General features: G+C 48.5%; 2 protein-coding genes across 4 annotated transcripts; both read left to right on the top strand.

Moving 5' to 3' along the window:
- The first annotated feature begins 3142 nt into the window (after positions 1-3142).
- On the top strand, positions 3143-15119 carry SYNPO2L (synaptopodin 2 like). 3 transcript variants are annotated; one of them, XM_082406851.1, is made up of 5 exons: positions 3143-3570; positions 4778-4969; positions 5401-5915; positions 9183-10725; positions 14192-15119. In XM_082406851.1, the coding sequence occupies exons 1-5, from the start codon at positions 3158-3160 to the stop codon at positions 14280-14282; spliced, it is 2754 nt and encodes a 917-aa protein (XP_082262977.1). In that variant the 5' UTR covers positions 3143-3157; the 3' UTR covers positions 14283-15119. The 3 variants fall into 3 exon arrangements, with proteins under 3 accessions (XP_082262977.1, XP_082262975.1, XP_082262976.1); XM_082406849.1 differs by lacking the exon at positions 14192-15119 and having other exon boundaries at positions 9183-12852; XM_082406850.1 differs by lacking the exon at positions 14192-15119 and having other exon boundaries at positions 3324-3570; positions 4818-4969; positions 9183-12852.
- Position 15120: 1 nt separating this feature from the next.
- MYOZ1 (myozenin 1) lies at positions 15121-22025 on the top strand. Its single transcript, XM_082406903.1, has 6 exons — positions 15121-15227; positions 16411-16501; positions 17425-17603; positions 19579-19825; positions 20205-20370; positions 21513-22025. The coding sequence occupies exons 2-6, from the start codon at positions 16429-16431 to the stop codon at positions 21742-21744; spliced, it is 897 nt and encodes a 298-aa protein (XP_082263029.1). The 5' UTR covers positions 15121-15227; positions 16411-16428; the 3' UTR covers positions 21745-22025.
- The last annotated feature ends 1959 nt before the right edge of the window (positions 22026-23984 follow it).

The following is a 23984-nucleotide window of genomic DNA, read 5'->3' as shown; positions in this document are numbered from 1 at the left end:
TAATATAATTATTCTGATGTAATACATCTTTTTAAAATTTATTTATTTTGGCTGACCCATGGGGCTTGCAGGATCTTATTTCCCTGACCAGGGATCCAACCCGTGCACGGGGCAGTGAAAGTGCAGAGTCCTAACCATTGGACCACCAGGGAATTCCCTTAGAACCCTGTAACGTTAAAGGGCACTAATTCTGCTTTCTGGGGTCATGTGTTCAAGTTCTGGCTCTGCAGTTCCCTAGCTTGGGCAACTTAATCTCGGCCTCAGTTTCTTTCATTTGTAAAATGAAGAGAATATGAATGCCCTTCTAAAAACTTGTTGAGAGTATGGGATTAGGTCACAAAGACTGCCTGGCACCGTAGTAAGTGCTCAGTAAAGGTCAGCCGTTATTAACCGTTTTTATAGAGCGCCTTGGTTTAGATGCAGAGCACTGCCACAGCCTGATAATCTCTACTCTTAGAATGCCCCCAGCCTGTTGGAAGAGCTACAGTTCCTGGAGTAATTATTATTACCCCATTTAATAATAACAATATTGTAGCTAATATTTGTAGGAGTTTTTAAAATATACATAACCTCATTTAATCCTTTCAATAATCCTTTCATTTAATAATTATTTTTTAAGCATTGTTGTGTTCCAAGCCATGTTCTTGGGTCCGGGAATACAGTAGTGAACAAACAAAAGTTCTTCGCCAATTTAAATAAGGTTTTGTAATTACATACACGTATGATAAAGCTATAAAGAAAAAGTGGGAATTCCCTGGCAGTCTAGTGGTTAGGACTCCACGCTTTCACTGCTGGAGGGCTTGGTTTCAGTCCCTGGTCTGGCAACTAAGATCCTGCAAGCAGCCCGGCCTGGGGCCAAAAAAACAAGAAACAAACAAACAAAAAAACCAAAGTAACAAAACTCAGGCTGTTGGTTACCTCGGGGGAGGTAAAGAGAAAAATATAATTGGGAGGAACATAATGGAGCATCAATAATATTAATAGTGTTCTATTTCTTAATATTCACATGGATATTTACATTATTATTTTCAAATAGTTCATATGTATTATGTACAATTCATTTTAAAATAAAAGTTTTTTTTTAATAAGGAAGAAAAGAAATGGGGAAAAAGAGCACTGGTGTAAAGGAAGCATTTAAAGGGAAAAAAACATTAAATGAAGAATTTTATAACCAATGTGGGGAAAAGTTCTTGCTCTCATATTGTGCACAGTAAATTTTAGTTATTCTGAGGCACAAAGTGGTTCATTCATTGAAAAAATTGCACTTCTAGTCTTTGCTGGAATCTGTTATTAGGCATTGAGCACGTTTTAGTGAACAGGCAGATTTTTCCTGTCCTCAGGAGTGTATAGTGGAGGTCAGTGTTTCTCAAACTGTGATCCTGGTCTTAACAGTACCAGTTTCACCTGGGAAACCTGTTACAAATTTCAGACCCACCCTAGGCATATTGAATCAGAAATTCTGCAGGTGGGGCCCAGCAAGCTATGGCCCTCTAGACAATTCCATTGCACACTGAAGATTGAGACCCACTAGTCTAGATTAGTAATTTGCCAAATTCAGCTAACATTTGTTGAGCAATTGCCATAAGCTGGGCCCTCTGCGAAGTATTTTTGCATAATTTATCCCATTTAACACATGTCAGCATAGGAAAGTAGGTATCCTCTGTCTTGCTTAAATGTTGCACTCCTAGTAAGTAGCAGAGTTTAAATTCATAGTTTCTTGAGAATAGAGGCTGATATGTTGCATTTTATTGGTTTCTGTATCCCCACTCTGGTTCTCAATCTTGGCTGTGCATTAGAATCACCTGCAGTGCTTTTTAAACTGGCCATGCCAAAATAACTAACTAACTAACTAACTAACTAAAAATAAAATGGCCATACCAGCTATTAGGCCAATAAAATTAGAATCCCTAAGGCTGAGGGGCCTGAGAATGTGTGTGTGTGTGTGTGTGTGTGTGTGTGTGTGTGTGTAAAGTATTTGTATAATGTATAAATTTATGTAATATGTAAAATGTCATTACACATCATCTAATCATATACACAGTCCTATTTTAGGGAACCAGTAGCTTTAAAAGTTTTCCAGGTGATTCCAACATGCACTTAATTGATTCCAATGTGCAGGGTTAACTGAAAGCCACTGGTATAGCACGATGGCTTACATGTAGCTAGCACTCAATAAATGTTTGAATAGTGAATGAATGGATATATAGATACTCTTTTTACTGATGAGGTCAAGTAACTGCCCAAGGTCACACAGCTAATAAATGATAGAACAAGAATCCAAGTCCAGTTCTGACTCTAAATTCCAAGTGCTTTCTATGACTACATCAAACACCAAGGCAAACAGCATTTAGCATGCTATCAGAGCAGCTATTCCAGGGACCTCTGTAGCCTTTAATAATTACAGCACCATAATATTATGTTTTTTAAAAGAAAGAGATCTCTTGACATAGGGCATATTCATGTAATGGAAACCTAAAAATAACTAAATATTTTATTATTAACATGGGTTGGCATGTTTATGCACACCTATTTGTACCCACCTTTCCATGACCAACTATGTGTTGTAAGAGGTAATTTATTTCACCAAACAACGAGCACCTGTTACATCAGTCATTGCTCTGTGGGCTGTTGATTGGCTGTTACACACAGTCCTTGCCTTCAAGTTTCTCACAATCTAGGAGGGAGACAGGCATATAAACAAACCGTAATATTGGCTGAAAACTACAATAATAGAAATACGAACAAGATACATATTTTGCCCAGAGGAAGGAAGGATTAATTCTATAGGTAGGGAGTCAGGAGATGGGCAGGAAAAGCTTTATGGAACAGGCAACACTTCAGCTGGAGCAGGCTGAACAGAGTTCCTCTACATTGCACCCAGCACTGCAGTGGGATATGAATCTCCACTTTGATTAATAGGTTAATTCATACAGCAAAGGGGCACTCTTTTCTGGGGATCTTGCAATCTTGTGGGACAAACCCAGCCATTCCTTGCTCAGGAATTGAAGCCCCTGCTGCTGCCACTTTTGAATAAGCTTTGGAGGAGAGCAGTTGGGATTAGTCCATGATCCTATCAGGGAAGGCACAGTCCCTGAAAGGATGTACATTAGTTATAGAGCCCACAGAGCTAGTACTCTGAGTCCTGAGTAAAAAGCCCATGCAGGAGAATGGGAGACAGGGGAGGGCAGAAGTTTTCACTATAATTAGCTCTGGGAGTAATACAGCTCAGGGAGGGAGGGGAGTACAGCCGGTAACTATTTTGAGCACAGCTTCGATTGACAGGACATGTGTGCTGGACTGTACTGATCTCAGGGCCAAGTTGCCTGCCTGTGGTGTGTGGTGTGGGGTGGAAGGCCTAGGGCAGCAGAAGCAGGACAGCCAGACAGGCCGGACGGGGTACCAGCACCTCGACTTCTCTCCCTGGGACACTGTCCAAACTCCGAGGGCCATAGGCCAAGCTGAGAGATGGGTGCTGAGGAGGAGGTGCTGGTCACACTGTCTGGGGGAGCCCCCTGGGGCTTCCGACTTCAGGGGGGGGCCGAGCAGAGGAAACCTTTACAGGTATCCAAGGTAAGGGAGCCTATATTGAGGTTTCAGGGAAAGGGGAACCCAAGGGAACTTGGGAAGAGTCATGTGGTGGCCTGTGGGGGGAGAAGTGGGAGGCTGTGAAGAAGTGGAGTGGGGGTGGGTAGGTGGTCGAGGAAGCATGCTCAGATCTGACGGGGGGAGTAGTGTCTGAGCACAGCCTTCTTGTGGCGGGCTATTAGAAAGGGAGTTCCTGGTTTCTGGGAGCAGAGAAAAAAGGAAGACTGTGCCTCAATTTCATAGAAGCAGAGGTCCAGGGCTGGCAACATAGGAGCAGAGGCCCAGGGCTGGCCATCCAGTCTTTGCTCTCCTGGGTCTGTGCCTCTGCTCCAAACTCCAGGAATGTAGCGAAGGTTGTAATTTCTCTCTAACTAAATTGGTGTGTGACGATCTGAGGCTCTCACCCAGCCCAGCCCAGCCCAGCCCTGCCCTGCCCCTGCCCCAGCCTTCAGTCCCCCTCTTTCCCTACGCCAGATCCCTTCTCTCACTAGGCAAGACTTTTTTTAGGGCTAGGAGGGTTATGGCAAGATATGACCTGTCAGATGAAGTTGTTACCATTTTGGTTTCATAGCACAGGTTTAATTTTCTCAACTGTAAAATGTAGGTAATGATAGTACCTACTCCATAGGTACTAACTTCTAAGGATTAAATTCAATAAAACATGTAGAGTGCTTGGCACTGTGCCTAACATTTAGTAAGCACTCAATAAATGATAGCCACTATTACTATTATTATTTTAACATATGTACATGTGTGTGCACACCCGGCACACATATACATACACAATCGCAATCCTTCAGAATCTGCTGGACTCCCTCCAATCTGGAGTACTGTTCTAAAATCTTGACTGTGTAGATAATGATGCCTAGGACTCCAAGGACTAGAAGAGAACTGTTGGCTAGCATAGATATCTCCTTTGGAGGAAAATCTTGAGGGGATAACCACCGTTTCTACAATAGTACGTCCCGTCCCCCCTTGCAGTTTTCCCTGTCTTTTTCATTCAGTGATTACCCTACCTCCCTTTAAAGGATGTGTTATTCTCACAAATCTGTACCTCCTTCCCTCTAGATTGACCCCCCCTTAACTGTCACCCCTTGTCCCTCCCCATCCTTTCTTACCCTGTAAAGTAAAATTCCATCCACACACCGGTCCCTCCTGTCCTAACTCCTTTCATTCTATTCCCCCCTTGGAGCCCTCCCTCACCTACAGTCTCTCCTCCAACACCTTCTCAGATCCGAAGACGGAGCCAGGCTGGCAGAGCAGGACTCCGGGAAAGGGATCAGCTTTTGGCCGTCAATGGGGTCTCCTGCACCAGCCTCTCTCATGCCAGAGCCATGAGCCTCATCGATGACTCAGGGAATCAGCTTGTCCTCACCGTGCGGCGGTATGGACCCCTCCCACCCCAGCCTACACCCATCCCCCTAGTCCAGGGCTTCCATTGCCTGTCTCAGCTCTGTGTCTCACTGGCCTGACTTCAGCTACTGACAAGTACCCACTTCTGCTTGTGTATCTGTGCTGGAGTACAGATGTTTGTGTATGCCTCCCAAAGCACTTGAATGTGGGTGCGTGGGCCTATTTAGGCCCCTTGCCTGTCTATTTATCATCACATCTCTCTTTAAACCCACTTCCAGTCAAAGCCTGCCAAGCAGATCTGCCTACCAGTTCATCTTCAGATCTCCATTCTTCCCAGCCCATCCATTTCACCTACATGCCAGTCCCCTCTCTCCCCTTACATCCTTCTCCCATCTCCTCCAGATCTCTCTAGCTCTCAGTCATCCAGCTCATTTCTCAAGTTCTGTCCTCTTTTCCATCCAGGGTAGAGGACGAGGGGCCTGTGCGATCTCCATCCCCTGGTGAGCTTCAGGCACTGTCACCCTTGTCTCCGCTGAGTCCTGAGCCCCCTGGTGCTCCAGTTCCCCAGCCTCTCCAGCCTGGGAGCCTCCTCTCTCCCCCTGACAGTGAGGCTTACTATGGAGAGACAGACAGTGATGCTGATGGCCCAGCCACCCAGGAAAAGCCCCGCCGACCCCGCCGCCGAGGCCCAACAAGGCCCACCCCTCCAGGAGCCCCACCTGACGAGGTCTACCTGTCTGACAGCCCCGCAGAGCCAGCACCTGGTGTCCTTGGCCCTCCCAGCCAGGATGACAGCCGCGTGAGCTCCCCATCTTGGGAGGATGGGACAACCCTTCAGCCACCCCCGGCTGAGGCCCTGCTGTTGCCCCATGGCCCCCTCCGGCCTGGCCCTCATCTCATCCCTATGGTGGGGCCTGTTCCCCACCCAGTGGCAGAAGATCTGACTACCACCTATACTCAGAAGGCCAAACAAGCCAGTGAGTGCCTGAACTCCTTTTCCTTAGTCAGGATCCTTCAGTCTGAGCCCTAAATCTAACCCTCCATAACGATACATTCCACCTACCTTATGCTTCCCTTGGATACAGTCTTGGGGACAGGTGGAGAAGAGTAATGGATAGGAGGGGAAAATAATTATTCTCACGATCCCCATTAGTTTTGCTGTTTGAACTAGAGTGACAAAAAAGTACAGGGGGCTCAAGCCAACCCAGGAACAGGATAAGTAGGGAAGTTGGAAAGGGACATGAATTGATGAAGGGTTTGCTTGTCGTTGCCATGATTTTGCTAGGCGTCAGACGGGGTGAGGGCAGAGTGCAGACTTGGGTCAGGGGAGTATCTGGAAGCAGGACAGGGAAAAAGTGACCCTTCAGTGTTAACTGCAGGCACAGCAACAGAGCTACCTTTGACATTGCTAGTTCCATTAGGATTCCTGGGGACTGGGAGGCTATGGAATAGGCACGAGATCTCTAGGAAGTGGTGGAGGGAGGGATCTTTGGCTTCTTATCTTAGGCGAGAATGTAGGCCCCGGCAGAAAAAGCCACTTCCACTTATCTCAGGCTCTTTACTATTTTTGATGTGAGCTACAGAACAAAGTCTAAGAGTGAACTTTCTCCCTGTCTATGCCTCCCATACCCCTCCTCTAGAGACCTTTCTTGTCACCTTGGAAATCTCAGGGTTACCCCTCTAGTTCTCATCTCTCGTTCCTCCCCTCCACCATTCTGATTCCTGATCCATAGTATTTTGTGCCTCTAAGTCTGGAATAGAGGCTAAGGACGTGACAGTTTACCATCTGACATCCCTGAGAGTGTCCCATGTCCCACAAAGAAATTCCAGATGCACACCCACGATCTCATGCTTATCCCCAATTCTCATTTTAGCACCCTCTCCCTTCCCCATCATGCTGGGTGAGACTGTAGTTAGTGAGTAGCTCAGGGATATTTTTAGCCAAGCAGACCTCATTGTCCAGTGTGGTGGGGTAGGGGAAAGGGTAGGCAGGTGCCCATGTCCATCATACCAGGGCTTGTGGGGCAGCCCAGAGAAGGGAGGGGGCCAGGCTCCAAAAATAGCACAGTGAGCTCATTCAGCTGCCAGCTCTGGGGATAAGACAAAGGGGCTTTAAAAGGCGTGGGGGGTGGCTCAAACTGGTCCTGCTCCAGCCAACACTGCCTTTCTCGGCATGGAGACTTTTGAGCCCATCAGCCAAGAGCCTCTCAGCCAAGCCAGTTGCGACAAAGCCCCAAGCCCAGTTCCTGAGCTCCAGGACCCGTTCTATGCAGGTACTACCCTCCCACAGCCAAGAGAGTTCTGGAATCTAGAATGGAGGGGACTACATCAACAGTTTGGGAAGGGAGGTCTTTGGGAAAGGTCTTACTCCCTTACCCCCTCCTCCTTTTTTTCCTTCCTCTTCCTTCTTTTCTTAGGAGTTTCACTGCCCTTTTCTCAGAATGGGCTGATGCTATGGCCACATGTCAAAGGGGTTTGTGACCACATGAGCAATGGAAAACTCATGGAGAGAGGGTGTATGTGTGAGAGAGAAGTGTGAGTAATCTATGAATACATGAAAGCATGTATGTGGGAGTCCGTGGGAGAAGATATGAGTGAACAAGAAAGTGTCTGGATACATGTGCAGCTAGTGTCAAGAAAGCTTTGATAGTAATAATTACTCACAGTGGGGCTTAGGTTAAATGCTAAATTTACCTACATTATCTCACTTAAACCTCATAGCAACCCTATGAGGTAGACGTTATGTTATCATCCTTCTTTACAGATGAGGAAACTGAACTTCAGTGAGATGAAGTAACTCTCCCAAGAACCAAAAATCTGAACTAAACTATGACTCCAGTGCCTATCTCTAGTCCACAGTACTATTGTGTGGTATGAACGTTGGAATGGGTGGAATGAGAGCCCTAATCAGAAGGGAGCTGTGATATCTTGAGTGGAACGTAGATGGAATTTCAGGAATTTTTCAGGAGGAACAAGGGATCATGGATCGGAGAGTATCTGTGTCCGAGTCAGGGTCCTAGCAGCAGGGCAGCGTTCCCATTTCCTGGCTCCACCTCCCAGGCCCCACATGGCATGGGAAACCCTGTCCTGGCTCCCCTTAGCACACAGTGCTTGCGTGCCTGCCTGGTAGTGTCTACCTGAGCTCTCTACCCAGAAGGCTTGGAAAATAGGGGGCAGCTCTGACTGTCAAAGAAGCCCACCCCACTCCCACCCTCAGCTTGGGGGAAAGGAGACTGTATCAACTGGTGACTTTGAGATATCCTAAAGATCTGGAAGCTTTCCTTGGAGAGCAGCACTCTGGCTTTTCCTGCATCTCAGATCTGAAACCATCCCTGCCTGTGAGTAGCAGGGGTTTGAGGCACAGAGGAGCACCTTGGATTTAGAAGGCACTTAAATTTTGCCCCAGCTGTTAGTGACAGTGTCTCTGCTAGGGGAATTCTGGGAAGAAGGGCCACCTTGAGTATGCATGTATGTTTTTGTGTGGACACGTGTATTTATACATGTGTATATGAACTAGGATGTATATAAGCTAGAGTATATGGGGATGAGAGAGAAAAGTACAGATGAGAAAATATGCCCATAGCCACCTCTCCCTAGAGCCATATTCTTGTTGAAGTGATGTGTGGTGGGAGTTATTTCTCTGGATGTATATGATGTGGATCACATGATGATAGTGGAATTATGAATGAAGATCCTCATTGCTAAGGATCCTTTGTGTCCTTATTATAGGGTAAGGGGTAGGAAGAGGGGATAAGTCCCAAACTTTCTGAGAAGTCCCCTAACAGGGTCTCTTTGGTGGGAGAAAAGTGCCCCTTCTTATTTTTTCTTACCCTGGGACCTGCTTCATGTCCTTGCCTGCCATGGGAAGTAAACCCCCTTCTACCTCAGCCTCACATTTCCAGCCAGGAATGGAGGGAAGCAGGGGAGGCATGCGTGTGGTGTGGGTAAGAGCAATCTCCTGAAAGATAGGAGGGAAGAGAGGATAGGAGGAGAGCTGTGGTCAGAGTGGTGTCAGGGCAGCCAACTACCCTCTGCCTTCCCTTCAACTGTCCTTGGTTTCACCTTTCACCTCCACTCTGGCCCCAAGTTAGAGGACTTTGCCAAAGGCAGGAGAGACCTTGTGGGTCAGGCCAGTGAAAAGACCAGAGGTGGGAGGCCTGAGGGAGATGGCTGGGGGGGCGGGGGACGGGTGAGAGCCTTGGGGAACAGAAGATGCTCACTGGCCATTCTCCTCCTCTCCTCAGAACTGCAAAGGGCAGAGAGCCTCCAAGAGAGAAGTGTGAAGGAGGCCAAGACCAAATGCCGGACGATTGCATCCCTGCTAACCGCAGCCCCCAACCCCCACTCGAAGGGGGTACTGATGTTTAAGAAACGTCGGCAGAGAGCCAAGAAGTACACCCTAGTGAGCTTTGGGGCTGCCGCGGGGACAGGCGCTGGGGAGGAGGACGGCGTCCCTCCGACTAGTGAGTCCGAGCTGGACGAAGAGGCCTTCTCCGACGCCCGCAGCCTCACCAACCAGTCCGACTGGGACAGCCCCTACCTGGACATGGAGCTGGCCAGGCCGAGCTCAGGCGCAGCAGAGGGCCAGGGCCCGGGGCTGGGAGGGCAGCTGAGTGAGGCCTCTGGGCGAGGGGCCCAACTCTTTGCACAGCAGCGCCAGCGCGCAGACTCCAGCACCCAGGAGCCGGCCGGGGATGGTCCAGCCGCCACGCTCAACGGGCAGGGCCTGCAGTCACCACCTCGGGCACAAAACGCTCCGCCAGAGGCGGCTGTGCTCCCATCCAGCCCTTCGCCGGCCCCTGCAGCCAGCCCCAGACCTTTCCTCCCTAGCGGTGGAGCCTCTACCCCAGCTCCAAGCATCTTTAACCGGTCAGCCAGGCCGTTTACTCCGGGCTTACAAGGGCAGCGGCCAGGTACCACCTCGGTTATTTTCCGGCCCCTGGCTCCCAAGAGGGCAAATGAGAGCCTGGGAGGCCTCAGCGCCGTCCCACCGCCTTTCCTGTCCTCTCCGCAGGGGACCACTCCTCTGCCCAGCTTCTCTTCAGGGGTTCCCAGCCACGTGTCAACCCCCGGTTCCCCCAGCACCCCACGCTCCTCCGGCCCCGTGACGGCCACCAGCTCCCTATACATCCCCGCCCCCAATCGTCCTGTTACGCCAGGCGGAGCCCCAGAGCCCCCCGCCCCCTCTAGCGGAGCTGCCATGACCTCCACCGCTTCTATCTTCCTATCGGCGCCTCTGCGACCTGCTGCACGCCCAGAGGCCCCCGCCCCTGGCCCCGCAGCCCCTGAGCCCTCCAGCGCTCGGGAGAAGCGTATCTCCGTGCCAGCTGCTCGCACCGGCATCCTCCAGGAGGCCCGGCGTCGGGGGACCCGAAAGCAGATGTTCCGACCGGGAAATGAGGAGACGAAGAACTCGCCCAACCCGGAGCTGCTATCGTTGGTGCAGAACCTGGATGAAAAACCCCGGGCTGGGGGTGCGGAATCTTGTCCAGAGGAGGATGCCCTGAGCCTCGGGGCTGAAGCCTGCAACTTCATGCAGCCACCAGGGGGCAGGAGTTACAAGACGTTGCCTCACGTGACAGCTAAAACCCCGCCTCCAATGGCTCCCAAGACCCCACCCCCTGCGACTCCTAAGACTCCACCCCCAGTGGCTCCCAAGCCCCCTTCTCGAGGGTTCCTCGATGGGTTAGTGAATGGGGCGGCCCTTTCGGCTGGAATCCCTGAACCACCAAGGCTTCAGGGCAGGGGTGGGGAGCTGTTTGCCAAGCGTCAGAGCCGAGCGGACAGGTATGTGGTGGAAGCACCTGGTCCTGGCCTTGGCCCGCGGCCCAGAAGCCCTTCTCCTACCCCCTCCCTGCCCCCTTCCTGGAAATATTCACCCAATATCCGTGCCCCACCTCCAATTGCTTACAACCCACTGCTCTCACCCTTTTTCCCCCAAGCTGCCCGAACTCTCCCTAGTAAGATCCAATCCCAAGGGCCTCGGGCAGCCCCCAAGCAGGGCATTAAGGCTTTGGATTTCATGCGGCACCAGCCCTACCAACTTAAAAGTGCCATGTTCTGTTTTGATGAGGTTCCCCCGACTCCTGGACCCACCTCCTCAGTGCCTCCCAGAACTGCCCGAGTCCAGGAGATCCGCCGATTTTCGACTCCAGCGCCCCAGCCCACTGCAGAGCCCCTGGCACCCACTGTGCTTGCCCCCCGAGCAGCCACTACATTGGATGAGCCCATCTGGAGGGCAGAGCAGGCCTCAGCCCCTGTCCTTAGCCCAGCCCCTCCTCCAGAGTCTCCCAGGGGTCTTGGGGCCTCCCCCAGCTCCTGTGGCTTCCAGGTAGCCAGGCCCCGGTTCTCAGCTACTAGAACGGGATTGCAGGCTCATGTGTGGAGGCCTGGGGCAGGCCACCACTGAACAGGGCACGGCTCCCAGGACCAAGGGGAGGTGGAATATCTAGTTCCTAAAGTTGCTTCTACCCAACCCGCCTGCCCCCGCCCCCGCCCCCCCTCCTTTGCAGGCTAAATTCCCTCCTGCCAGAGAAAGTTTTGGAGTTGGTGTCCCATCTCCCAGCTTCCTCCTGACTCCTAACCTCCCTGCTGCTTTCCAACCTATAATACTATCTTTGCTTTGGTGTCTGTGCTTCTCTTTGTAGTTCCTTGCCTGGATCTCTGTCTTTAACTCTGTCTCTTCACCTACACTCCTCCACTGGTCTCCATTTCTCTACATTTGTGCTTTTTTCTGTGGGCCTTGTTTTAACAGTCAATGAGAAAGACACAGAGAAGTTACCACTGAGACCTCAGGCAAGAAGCTCACCACCAGACAGGCAGCAAAGGGACTGAACTGACCCCTATTTGCACGAAATCACTTGCTGCTCCTCACTCTTCTTTCCCAAGCTTGGCTGGCATTTTCCTAGGCGTGTGTGTGCAAGTGTGTGCGTGCACACAGATGTGCTCTTCTGTCTTAGGCAAGAGTAAGAGGAGCGGTCTAAATAAAGACCCAATCTGGGTCTTACCCTTGCACTAATGAAAGAAGAGTCAGTTATCCTCACATAGATTGTCTGGTGGGGAGAAAGAGACTCATTAGAGTTAAAGATCATCGTCTGTAGCAGGTGTAGAGCATCGGGTGAAATTCATAGAGTATGAGGAGACTCGAAGGACCAGGGCAGTTTGTATGGGTTGAGTTATACCAGCTAGACCAGGAGTAGAACTAAGAATTCTGTTCCTTGGGATTTCAGAAAGTTAGCAACTTGAGAGGCCCATGCTGAGCAACAAAGCATCCAAGAAGTGAAAAGAAAGAAAGAAAATGTCCTCTGAGAACGAACAAATCATTGGCTTCATTGTCTCATGAACTTAAGACAGAAAGGAGAAAAGAACCATGATGTGGAAAGTGAGGTAGAAACCAGGAGCAGAACAGAAATGAATGAAATTGATCGAGCCTCAGAGAGAAGCATGGTGTGGGAGAATACAGTAGAGAGTAAAATTGGATAATAAGAAACCAATCATGTACAAAAGTGGGATTGGGGAGAAATTTGAGGGAGAAGAATGTATTAGAGTGAAGGGGGATGATGGTGGAGGGATGCGAGAGTGTGTGCTGAGTGTTGAAAGACAGGTATCTGTGCTACCTCCTTGGAATCTGTCCCTCTGTCTTCTGCAGCTTGTCATAACTACCAGAGAAAGGGCAGGGAAACACCCAGAGCCAAAACCTCTTTTTAGTTCCACCCCATCCCTCAAACCCTAGTTCTTATTTCTTTCCAGCTTCAGGTCCTGATCTCTGATCCTAGAGGGACATGGACTCCCCTCTCACCATGACCACCACTAGTCACGTTTGCTGCTTGATCTGGAAATTGATAATTTCCTTTGCATATTGAGTGTGGGTCACAGTACTTTGGTTTGTGCACAAGAATAAACTTATGCCCCATATCTTCTGTTGTTGTCATCTCTTCTAGTTTTATACCTAAATCCTGGTCTCCCCTTCATCTTCTCTAATTCATTCCCCTGATCTCCTGATTCCTGATCTCTTTTCTCAGTTCCTACCCTCCTATTTTTTACTGTTTTGCCCTTCACCCCCTGGTCTTTTGCTCTTCTCTACCAATTCTGTCCTGCTCCAATGTAGCCACCTCCATCACTCCCCCAGTTCTCTCTCTCCAGATTCTCCCCTTCTCCATCCCCTGCTCCATACTTCTCAGATGAGGCCTCAGCTTACAGAACCTAGACAATCTGGAAAGGCCCTCTAAGCCTTTCGCCATCAACATTTCCCAACACCCTGGAGGAAATGAAGGGAAAGCAATGGCTGAAGTTGAAGGTGGGGTGAGAGAGGGAAGAAGGAGAGAGAGGGTGGATCAGCATGGATTGAGACTAATAAAAAAGATAAGGCACTGAAAGGCGGCTAGAATTAGACTTCTGAGAAGGGGAAGTTCTGTTGCCCCAGTTTTACCAGCAGGGGGCAGATTTGTGCCAATAACCAGGCCCATGACCCTGCTTCTCCCAAATATGCAGCCTCTCAGAATTTCAAAGGAAGGGCTCAGAGAGCCTAGGCTAAATATTCTGTCTTCATTCACTAGGTAGTTTTAGGTACTCAATCATAAGAGACCAAAATTTTGGTTGGTTTTTGAGGGGAGGATGGTAATGATGATGAAATCACCTTTTGCTATTTATGTTTTTTCATCTAATTGCTTCTTTGGGTTAGGAGAGAATGGAGAAAAAGGACAAAAGATGAGGAATCTGGAGGCTAAACTGGTCTGGGCAGAGGCCAAGTAGAGGGGAGCAGGGCGACCTTTCAGCCCCTAACCTGAACCTATAAAGTTCAGGATGGGAAAAGGACATGGTCAGGAAGAGTGGGTAGCTCACAGAGGGACAGAAAGGTATTCTGGGGACTACAAAAGCCACTTCCTAAGGCAGCCACAACAGGGTGGTGGATACAGCAGAGGTGCAGCAGCTGGTTACAAAACCTGAGCAGAAGATGGAGAAGGATCCAGGATGTTCACGCAGCTACTGAGGAAGGTGCCGGGCAAATGACAGGTTTCCCTGGAGGGGGCTCTCAAGCTTGTGCCCTTTCCCAGAGGCTTCTCTTGACCAGTGTGAATGGGACAGTCCAGATCCTATGGGGTGTGTGCTCCCTTTGAAGAAAATCCCAAGTAGGAGCCTCAGAGAGTAAAGCCCTGGCAGGTCAGAAGCCTATGTGTACCCCTTCAGGGAGAAGTGGCATCTGGGACTTCCCTGGTGGCGGCCTCAGTGGTTAAGAATCTGCCTGTCAATGCAGGGGACACGGGTTCGAGCCCCGGTCCAGGAAGATCCCACACGCCACGGAGCAGCTAAGCCCGTGCACTACAACTACTGAGCCTGTGCTCTAGAGCCCGCGAGCCATAACCACTGAAGCCTGTGCACCTAGAGCCCGTGCTCCGCAGCAAGAGCAGCCACCGCAATGAGAAGCCCGCGCACCACAACGAAAAGTAGACCCTGCTCGCCGCAACTAAAGCCTGCGTGCAGCAACGAAGACCCGATGCAGCCAAAAAGAAACAAATAAATTAATTAATTATTTTAAAAAACAGTGACATCTATCTAGCAGAGCAGGCTAAACTGAGCACCCAAACAGCAAATGGGGATGAAAAGGCAGAAACTGGTCAAGTCTTCCCCCACATCATCCCTGATAGCCTAACTACTGGATTTGGTTAATTTGGTCCCTTATCCTGCCAAAATCTGGCCCTCCCAAAGGAAAGACCAGCCTATCCAGGAACTTTCAAAGGGCAGTTCCATTGTGAACAGAAATTCCCTCCCCGAAACATAGCATCTTAAACCCTCCCAACCCCCAAAATGCACCCACATGTCCCTCCAGCTCCAGCCTGGATTGTCTCTGAATGGCTCTCCAGACACATTCTCCTGGTTCTCACTTTCCCAGTCCAAATTCCTATTCACCACTTGCTGCCTGCTTCCTCTCTCCCTCTCAGTTTTCAGTTTCTCCCTGAGTGCTTCTTTGGATCTCAGCCTCGAGGTGCCAAAGAAGAGGAGTCCCTGGGCAGACTGATCCTTGGCTCAGACAGCTTAGTGAGAGAATTCTAAAGGCCTTTCCTCCCCTTCCTGAGCCTCTGGGCAAGGAGGATGGGACCTTGGTTCCAGGGTCTCAGTACCCCTGTGCCATTTGAGCTGCTTGCGCTCATCGTCTCTATTAATAACCACCCTCCCTCCCCCATTGCCAGTGCTGCCCCCACGCCTGCCCAGCTCAGGTTCTCTAGTCACAGCAGCTCAGTCCTCCAAAGCTGCTGGACCCCAGGGAGAGCTGACCACCGCTTGAGCAGCCGGTAAGTCTCCAGCTTTATAGTCAGAGGGGCTAGAGCCCACTCTGCTGACTGCTGTGTCTGTGTCTGTAATAGTGACCCTTGATCCTGGGGGGAGCTGCCCAGCTCCTCCATCTGTACTCAATTCCCAGTTGTCCAGTTCAGGGGAGCCACAGAGAGTTGGAAGGAGAAGGGCCCAAGAGGGTGGGGGGATTGGAGATGTTGGGGGAGGCACTGGAGGAATGAGAAGGCAGTCTGAGAGGCTGGATAGAAAACAAGAACCTAGTTGGGGCTGAGAGAGGTACAGGGAGAATCTATTTAGCAGTTCCTGGACTCTGGCCTCAGCAGACCCCACTAAGCTAGTAGAATCGCAGATGTGTTGTGAGACAGGACTCAGCAGAAGACATTTCGCTGAGTGCCAACTTCTGTTAAGGAGGGGCTGGAATCTGTATCTTTTCCCAGCTTGTCCCCCTGCACTGCCAGATCCTCTGATTATGTTCCTGTCCTCCCTGAATTCCCCACTGCTATGATATTGCTGAATTGACATGCATCAAGATTGACCTCCCTCTCCACTCCAGGTCTGGGGGGTGGGGAGTGACTGAAACGGAGTGGGAGCACTGCTGTCACCTCCCAGGCCATGATCCAGCTGGCCCGGTGGAGGGGCAATAACCTCTCCATCCTATGGAGAATGTTTCTGGCTGGATCTCCTCAACCCTGGCAGAACATTTTTTCTGCTCCCCCCCCCCGCCCGCCCCGCCCCGCCCCGCCGCCCTGGGGCTTAGGGAAGATTGAGAGGCCAGAGCTTGCAATGATAATCCCAGTCTGGGAGCCCCGTACAAATAAAAACTTCGAATCATGCCAAACCAATGAAACCTGGGTGCATTACCTGACCTGTAAGTAATGTGTTTGTTTTACCCCCAGGCCCCCCTAACACATATTGTGTTCCTAAGCCCTGCACCAGCTCTATGTAAAACAGCTGAAAAGAGGTTGGTAGAAGGTAGGGGCAAGGGGTGCATCTATATTTTCTGCCCTGCTTCCCAAGAAGAGAAGCCCTAAAGCAATGGTTTTTCACCTTTTAGAGAAATATGTATTTCTTTAAAAAAATCGAATGAAATTTTGCTCCCTGAAGTCCTTAAGCAGTGCCTTACTGTAGACACTCACCCCAGTCCCTGTCCATCCTTCACCTCCTCCTTCCCACCCAATCCAGGCTCCATCCACCTCCACAATGCCACTCTCAGAGACCCCTGCCCCCAACAAGAAGCGGAAATCCAGCAAGCTGATCATGGAACTCACTGGAGGTATGGCATGTGTGCACCTACCTAGTGTGGGACTTCTTATTGAGAGTATCTCTGGCCCATGAGTCCCAGAAGTATCATAAGGTTATATGTGCCTTAAGGTGAAGAGATAAGGAGAGACAAGAGGAATTTGGGGTGGGGGTGAGGTTTGCGGGGGTGGGGGGAAAGGGGGAAAGGAAGAAAGAATTCAACACTGACTACTCACCCTTCCACCCTTTTCACCTTGTAATCTGAGACAGTAATACCCATGCCATGTTACCCAGCACAGGTCCAAGACAACAGGACCCACAGGTCAGTGAGGTATGTTTGAGAAGAAAATATGTATGATGGAGACTGGCACAGAGTAAAGTCTCAATAAATGGTTAGTTTCCTTACTTCTTTCCCCAGAGCTAAGGAGCGTAGTATAGGCACTTAAAATGGAAAATTGCTCAGGCATTTTTCCTGGGGGTGGTAGGAGTACAGCAAGTGAGGAGCTCTCCCAATACCTAGAAGCCGTTTGCAGCCAGTTTACTGAGGGGAAGAGAAGGCAAAGGAGTTAAGATAGGAGTATATATTTAGAGGTGGCCTTTGGGCTTTCCCCCGTGCTATAGTTTCCCCAGTGACCTCCATCTATGATGTTTCTTTACTCTTTTGCCCTGTACCCCATACCTTTTACCCCATTCACCGTCTTCACCCCATTCTAGTATCCCCACTGTCTCACTCTGCACCCCATTTCCCATGCATTCTCTCCAACTCCAAACCCAGGAAATCAAAATCCCTCATAAACTAGACAGAATTTGATCAGACATCACAGACAGCATCTGCTTCACTCAGTGATCTCTGCTGGGACACACGCACTTAATTAGTTGTGGATGGCGGCTTCATTTGGAGCTAGAAAACCCTACTTTCCTCTTTCCCTTGCCTCTGCCTCCCCACCTCCCTGAAAGGTGGACGGGAGAGCTCGGGCCTGAACCTGGGCAAGAAGATCAGCGTCCCAAGGGATGTGATGCTGGAGGAGCTGTCGCTGCTCACTAACCGGGGCTCCAAGATGTTCAAACTGCGGCAGATGCGGGTGGAGAAATTTATCTATGAAAACCACCCTGATGTCTTCTCTGACAGCTCAATGGTGAGTTCGTAACTTTACTGCTCTCAAAGCCTCGTGCCTCTTTTGACAGCTTCTTGGTAGGCCCCGCCCGAGTCTCTAAAATATGACCAACCTCCCCTCCCAGCTAATTTATAAGCTCATTAACCCCCCAGATACAGCGAGCCCCCAATAGCTCCAGGGTGAATTACAGCCCACCTCTGAAACTAAATCTGTGTCTTAGAGCTGGTGAGGCAGGGTGGGGAGTCCACACCTTCAAGGAGAAAACTCCTTCCCAGTATGGTTAAGTATTAAAGATAGGATTACCAGATAAAACACAGGATGCCCAGTCCTATATTTTAAAGTTGAGATACACACTAAATAAGCTACGAGGATATATTGTACGGCACAGTAAATAAAGCCCATATTTTATAATACCTTTAAATGGAGTATAGTCTATAAGAATATTGCATCACTATGTTGTATACCTGAAACTAATATAATATTGTAAATCAACGCTACTTCAATTTAAAAAAATAAAGTTGAGATATACACAGGTAATTTTTTAGTAAAGTATGTCCCATGCAATATTTGGGACATAAGTTTTTTTAAAAAAATTGAAGACACTTAGGGAATTCCCTGGTGGTCCAGTGGTCTGGTGCTCTCACTGCCAGGGGCCTGGGTTCGATCCCTGGTTGGGGAACTAAGATCCTGCAAGCCACGCAGCATGGCCAAAAAAGAAAAAAGAAAAAAAATTTGAAGCCACTTAGTTAAATTTGAATTTCAGATACACAATAATTTTTTAATATAAGTGTGTCCCATGAAATATTTGGGGCATGAAAATTAAATTAAAAAATACAGGACACCGAGTTAAATTTGAATTTCAGATACATGACGAATACTCTCTTATATCTAAATATATCCCATGCAATACTTAGGCATATTTATACTAAAAAAGTATTATTGTGTATCTGAAATTCAAATTTAACTGGTATCCTGTGATTTTTTCTTTTTGCAAAATCTGGCAACCCTAGAAAGAGGTGAGTGAATTTTTATAGCCATCTCTTCTTGAGCCATTCTTTTATCTAAAGGGTCAGTATAAGGACCACAGATGTGGGAACTGAAACCATGCTTTAAGGTCCTACGTCTCCTAGTCAGGATCATTCTCCAAAGAGAAGTAGAGATTGGAGAGGGACCAGGCACAAGATATTTCAGCTGAGAAGGAGGGGATCGTCTCCATTTCCTTTCTTCCCCCTCCACCTTTCCTGGGCAGCCAGGGGAGAGTGAAAATAGATGCCTACATGGGGCCAGGGGCAGGAGTGTCTGCCATTGGCCCGTATGTAGGAGCAGAATAAAAATGCTGAGCCGGTCATATCTAACTTTAGGAGGCCAAAAGCCCTCCTCCCTGCCTGTGTCTGGTTACACTGGGTGGAGCATGGGGGTGTGTTCGGTGGGTGGCCAGGAGAGCCTCCTGAAGGAGTTGGCAGGGTTATTTTTAGGCTTTGGGGATGGATCCAGTGTTGCCCTTTGGGCTTCCCTTCCCCCTACCCACTACAGTTTCACTGTCAGGAAGTCCTGGTCCAACAGGCACCAAGAGGAGAAAGGGAGAGGAAGAGGAAGAGAGAGAAGAGACTTTTATCTGTTACACAAGATGCAGGGGAGGAGCAGAGATCTCTCTAGTTCTTTAACTTAAGGCTGGGTTCTCCATGCCAGCCCCAATCTCTCAAATCTAAGTTGAGCAGAACTCTTGGTCCTCTGCCTTGGTAAGGAGGAAAAGGGGATTTCGGAGAATGAGTTGCCCCCATCCTAGATGTAATTCGAACTGAGCCAAAGAGGTTGTATCCCTTAAGGAGAGTTTAATTTCTCTCAGTCAGGCTATCTGCTAACCATCTACTGGACGGGGGAGTCTCAGACGATTCAGTGTCTTCTGGTTGTCCATTGTCTCTGATCACCTCCTACTTGCTATGGTGTTCCCCGTACCCATTGCTAACCTTCCCCTTACTTTGTCCTTTCTTTTCAGGATCACTTCCAGAAGTTCCTTCCCACAGTTGGGGGACAGCTGGGTACAGCTGGCCAGGGATTCTCCTACAGCAAGGGCAGCGGCGGAGGCCAGGCAGGGGGAAGTGGCTCTGCCGGACAGTATGGCTCTGACGAGCATCACCATCATCAGGGCCCTGGGTCTGGATATGGGGGTACAGGTGGTCCTGGGGGCCAGACTGGCCGAGGAGGAGCTGCTGGCACTGCAGGGGTTGGCGAGACAGGACTAGGCAAGTATCCTCACCCAAGAATAATGTGTCTGGTCTCTAGAGCAGAGAAATCCCCAGGAATGAGGCCTAGACTGGGTGTAGGAAGCAGGAGAGGCCTGTTGAGATAGCCTGATGGACTTTCTGGGTCCATAAGGATACAGAGACGTGTCTATTCCACCCAGAAGCCTTGTCTCTCAGTCACCTTTCTAGCCTTTCAGTTTGTATCACAAATCCGACTCCAGGCTGTCATTATTTCACAAACCTTATACAATTACCAAGATGTTTTACCTTTGGTCCCTGGCCCCAGCAACTTCTCTAGCGCAGAGCTCTGAGACTAACTTCCATTGGCTACTAACTGCTATTATTTGACTTATTATTATTTCTCTCCCATGGCTGCCAGACGACCAGGCAGGTGGAGAAGGAAAACATATCTCTGTGTTCAAGACCTATATTTCCCCATGGGAGAGAGCCATGGGGGTTGACTCCCAGCAAAAAGTGGAACTTGGCATCAACCTGCTGGCCCACGGGGCCAAAGGTGATCTCCCTCAGTATAAGTCCTTCAACAGGTAAGGGGGATGGAGAAGGAACCTGATGCATTCCAGTGTATGGCAACATGCCCTTAGTTGGAATGGAGACTGGTTCAAATGTTTCAGGAGGATGAGGAGGCATGGGAGGAATTTGGGGGCCGCAATTGAAGGCTTTTGGTCTTTCCACTCTAGCTCAGAGAAACAGCATGGTATGATGAAGGAAAAATTTGCTAGGAGGCATGGGAGGAATTTGGGGGCCGCAATTGAAGGCTTTTGGTCTTTCCACTCTAGCTCAGAGAAACAGCATGGTATGATGAAGGAAAAATTTGCTAGGAGGCAGGATCTGAATTTTAGTTCATAGTTATTAGCTGTGTGGGAAAGTCACCCTACTTCTGAGCCTTGGTTGCCTTGACTGTGAAATGGGAATAATATATTACACATTTAAAGGCTTCTTGAGGCTCCCTTCATTCAAGGTTACAATTCCATTACTGTCCTTATAGTATAATTCTATTTTTCTTTTCTTTTTTTAATTGAAGTATAGTTGACTTACAACATTATATTAGTTTCAGGTGTACAACATAGTGATTCAGAATTTTTATAGATTACGTACCACAGCAAGTTATTATACTATTGAAGATTCTATTTCTTTATACCCTACTTTAGTAAGGTTCAAGTACCTATCCTTTTGGAACTGGGCTTCTCTAGACTGTGTGAAAACAGGACAGGGAAGCCCTAGAGAAGTGCTTTTGCATTTGGTCCTAAGGTGCCTGGATTTTCCAGGAAATGTTAATTCCTCTCATCCAGGGCACGCACTATCCACTGGAGGTGGGGTAGGGGTTTTGAGGGGGGGTCTCTACATTATAATATAAGGTAACCTCAGACCCTTGAGTCTGTAGTGTTTGGGGTAAATTTCTCTGAAAATGTGACTGGCTTGGGTCACAACTATCCATGAGACTCTCTATCTAGTACACACTAGACTACTTTTCTCATTTTTAGCTTTGGGGAAACAAGCAAACCAGAAGGGGGAAAGGAGTACTAAGGGAGAATAAGAATAAGGAGCGCAGAAGCAATCTGAAACTAGAATTCACAGACTTCCCCATCCTCAAAACAGTGTAACATCTCACTGACAAAACTCTTTCTTTTGTTCTGGTTTTTAATTAAATAATGTGTCCCCTTTTCAGGACAGCAATGCCTTATGGTGGATATGAGAAGGCCTCCAAACGCATGACCTTCCAGATGCCCAAGTTTGACCTGGGGCCCTTGCTGAGTGAACCCCTAGTCCTCTACAACCAGAACCTCTCCAACAGGCCTTCTTTCAATCGAACCCCTATTCCCTGGCTGAGCTCTGGGGAGCCTGTAGACTACAACGTGGATATTGGCATCCCCTTGGATGGAGAAACAGAGGAGCTGTGAGGTGTTTCTACCTCTACTTTGTATCAAGTTTCCCCTCTCTGGTTTCATTTTGGAGAGGGAATGCTGAGCAGGATACCCCCACTGAAAATCCAGTATCCTTGTGGGAATGGAGGGAAAAAGAAAGGGGAGATCTGCCCTTCCATCCTTCACTCCAAGTCCCCACTCCAAGCATCTTTTCTTACCAACTCAGAGCTCCCCTTCCACTTGCTCTGTATGGAACCTTCTCTTTTATGGAATTTTCTCTGCCTTCGGTAACAGTTAATAAACTTCAAGGAAATGAACTCATTCTTCCTTTGATATTTGAGGGCAGACGAAAACTGAGGCTAACAATGCACAGAGACTAATTAAGTCAAATACCATATATCCATTATTCAGACTTCAAGACTGACCTGATTACTTACACACCCACACCCACATCCGCACCTGCCAAAGCACATTCATAGGTGTATACAAAGACATACTTATTGAATAGTACATAAGACAAATAATCGTGCACAATCACACGTGCTGGCCCATATGTGGGCAAAGCTAAGCAGCAATTGTGCGCTGTGTTTAGGAAATAGGCGTTGGTGACCCGGGCGTTAGCTCTCTTTAAGAAGCTGATTAGAAACTGGGATAATCAGGATTACCCAATTATTACAGAACAAGAGCATGCCATAAAGTTTCCATATGACACAAGCGTGAGCTTAGGAATATATGTCAAAGGTTACAGGTTCCTAAAAGGATGAAATAGAATAGGGAGCCATATTGGAATCCAGAAGGAAGTGGGAGAAACCGGCTGCAGTTATAGTATGCCTGGCTCATCTGTAAACACATCAAGAAAAGATCTAAGGGTCATAGGGACACTGCAGTTGTGTTCAGAAAGCACTATGATTGGGAAGAAACCATGAGAATCCAATAGGAATGAGTGACAATACTCTTTTTATTGACTTCAAGCATGGGGTTTCTTTAGAGTCCCAGACTTACTCTTATGTCCCACAAAGTCAGAGTTTGATGCAGATCAGGAAAAATAACTTCTGAGGAGAGCTGGCTGAATTCAGCTAACTCCATGAGCCATTAATGATTATATTAGGTTCCTAGACTCTGCCTGGACTGATTCAATTTTCATGGAACTTGGGTCATATGACATTTACCTTGGTCACCTTCCTTTACAACATAAATAAATTTCAGGGAATTCATACGTCCTCTAAACTAGTACACAAAACTCTATTTCTATGTGCATTTTTCCTTTTATTAATTTATTTTTATTTATTTATTTTTGGCTTCATTGGGTCTTTGTCGCTGTGCGTGGGTTTTCTCCAGTTGCGATGAGCAGGGGCTACTCTTTGTTGTGGTGCACAGGCTTCTCACTGCAGTGTTCTCTCTTGTTGTAGAGCACGGACTCTAGGCACGCGGGCTTCAGTAGTTGTGGCACATGGGCTCAGTAGTTGTGGCTCACGGGCTCCAGAGCACAGGCTCAGTAGTTGTGGCACACAGGCTTCATTGCTCCACGGCATGTAGGATCTTCCCGGACCAGGGCTCGAACCCGTGTCCCCTGCATTGGCAGGCGGATTCTTAACCACTGCACCACCAGGGAAGTCCCTGTGCATTTTTCTAAGAAGAGTTGTCATAGTTTGGCTTTCCCCCCAAACAGACCCTGAAACAAAGATTTGGATGCAAGTAGTAAATCTGGGAGGTGGTCCCAGAATCCAAGCAGTGTAAGGTAATGACAAGAAGGCCAAAAAGGTACTTCCAGCAATTGGGGCTGAATCTCACTAGAGACTCTCTGAGAAAAATGTTATTCAAAATGTGGTCCATGGACTGGCAGCATCATTTTCTCCTGGGAGCTTGGTTAAAAGTGCAAATTCAAGGGAATTCCCTGGCGGTCCAGTGGTTAGGACTTGGCGCCCTCACTGTCAGGGACCCGGTTCAATCCCTGGTCGGGGGAACTAAGATCCTGCAAACAGCGCGGCAAGGCCAAAAAAAAAATTTGCAAATTCAAGAATTTGTGTCTTATTAATCTCTCCAGGTGATTCTTCTGTGTTAGTAAAGTTTGAGAAACACTATAGTAAAGCATACTTCAGAATCGCCTCACTGAGGCAGGGTAGAAACTGGAATATTTAGCTACCAAATCCCATCTCTCCTTGGTTACGGATTGACAAGGGGAATGTTAACTCTGCTGGCACTTCCAGGCAAGGAGATAACTCAGGTGTTTAAGGTAGGAAGCTATGGGCTTGTATAGAATTTGTCTACCAAAGCTG

The sequence above is a fragment of the Balaenoptera borealis genome (genome assembly GCF_965194805.1).
Source record: "Balaenoptera borealis genome assembly, chromosome: 10".
Lineage (NCBI taxonomy): Eukaryota > Metazoa > Chordata > Mammalia > Artiodactyla > Balaenopteridae > Balaenoptera > Balaenoptera borealis.
The sequence above is the reverse complement of the archived record's forward strand: the minus strand, read 5'-3'. Positions and strand labels throughout refer to the sequence as shown.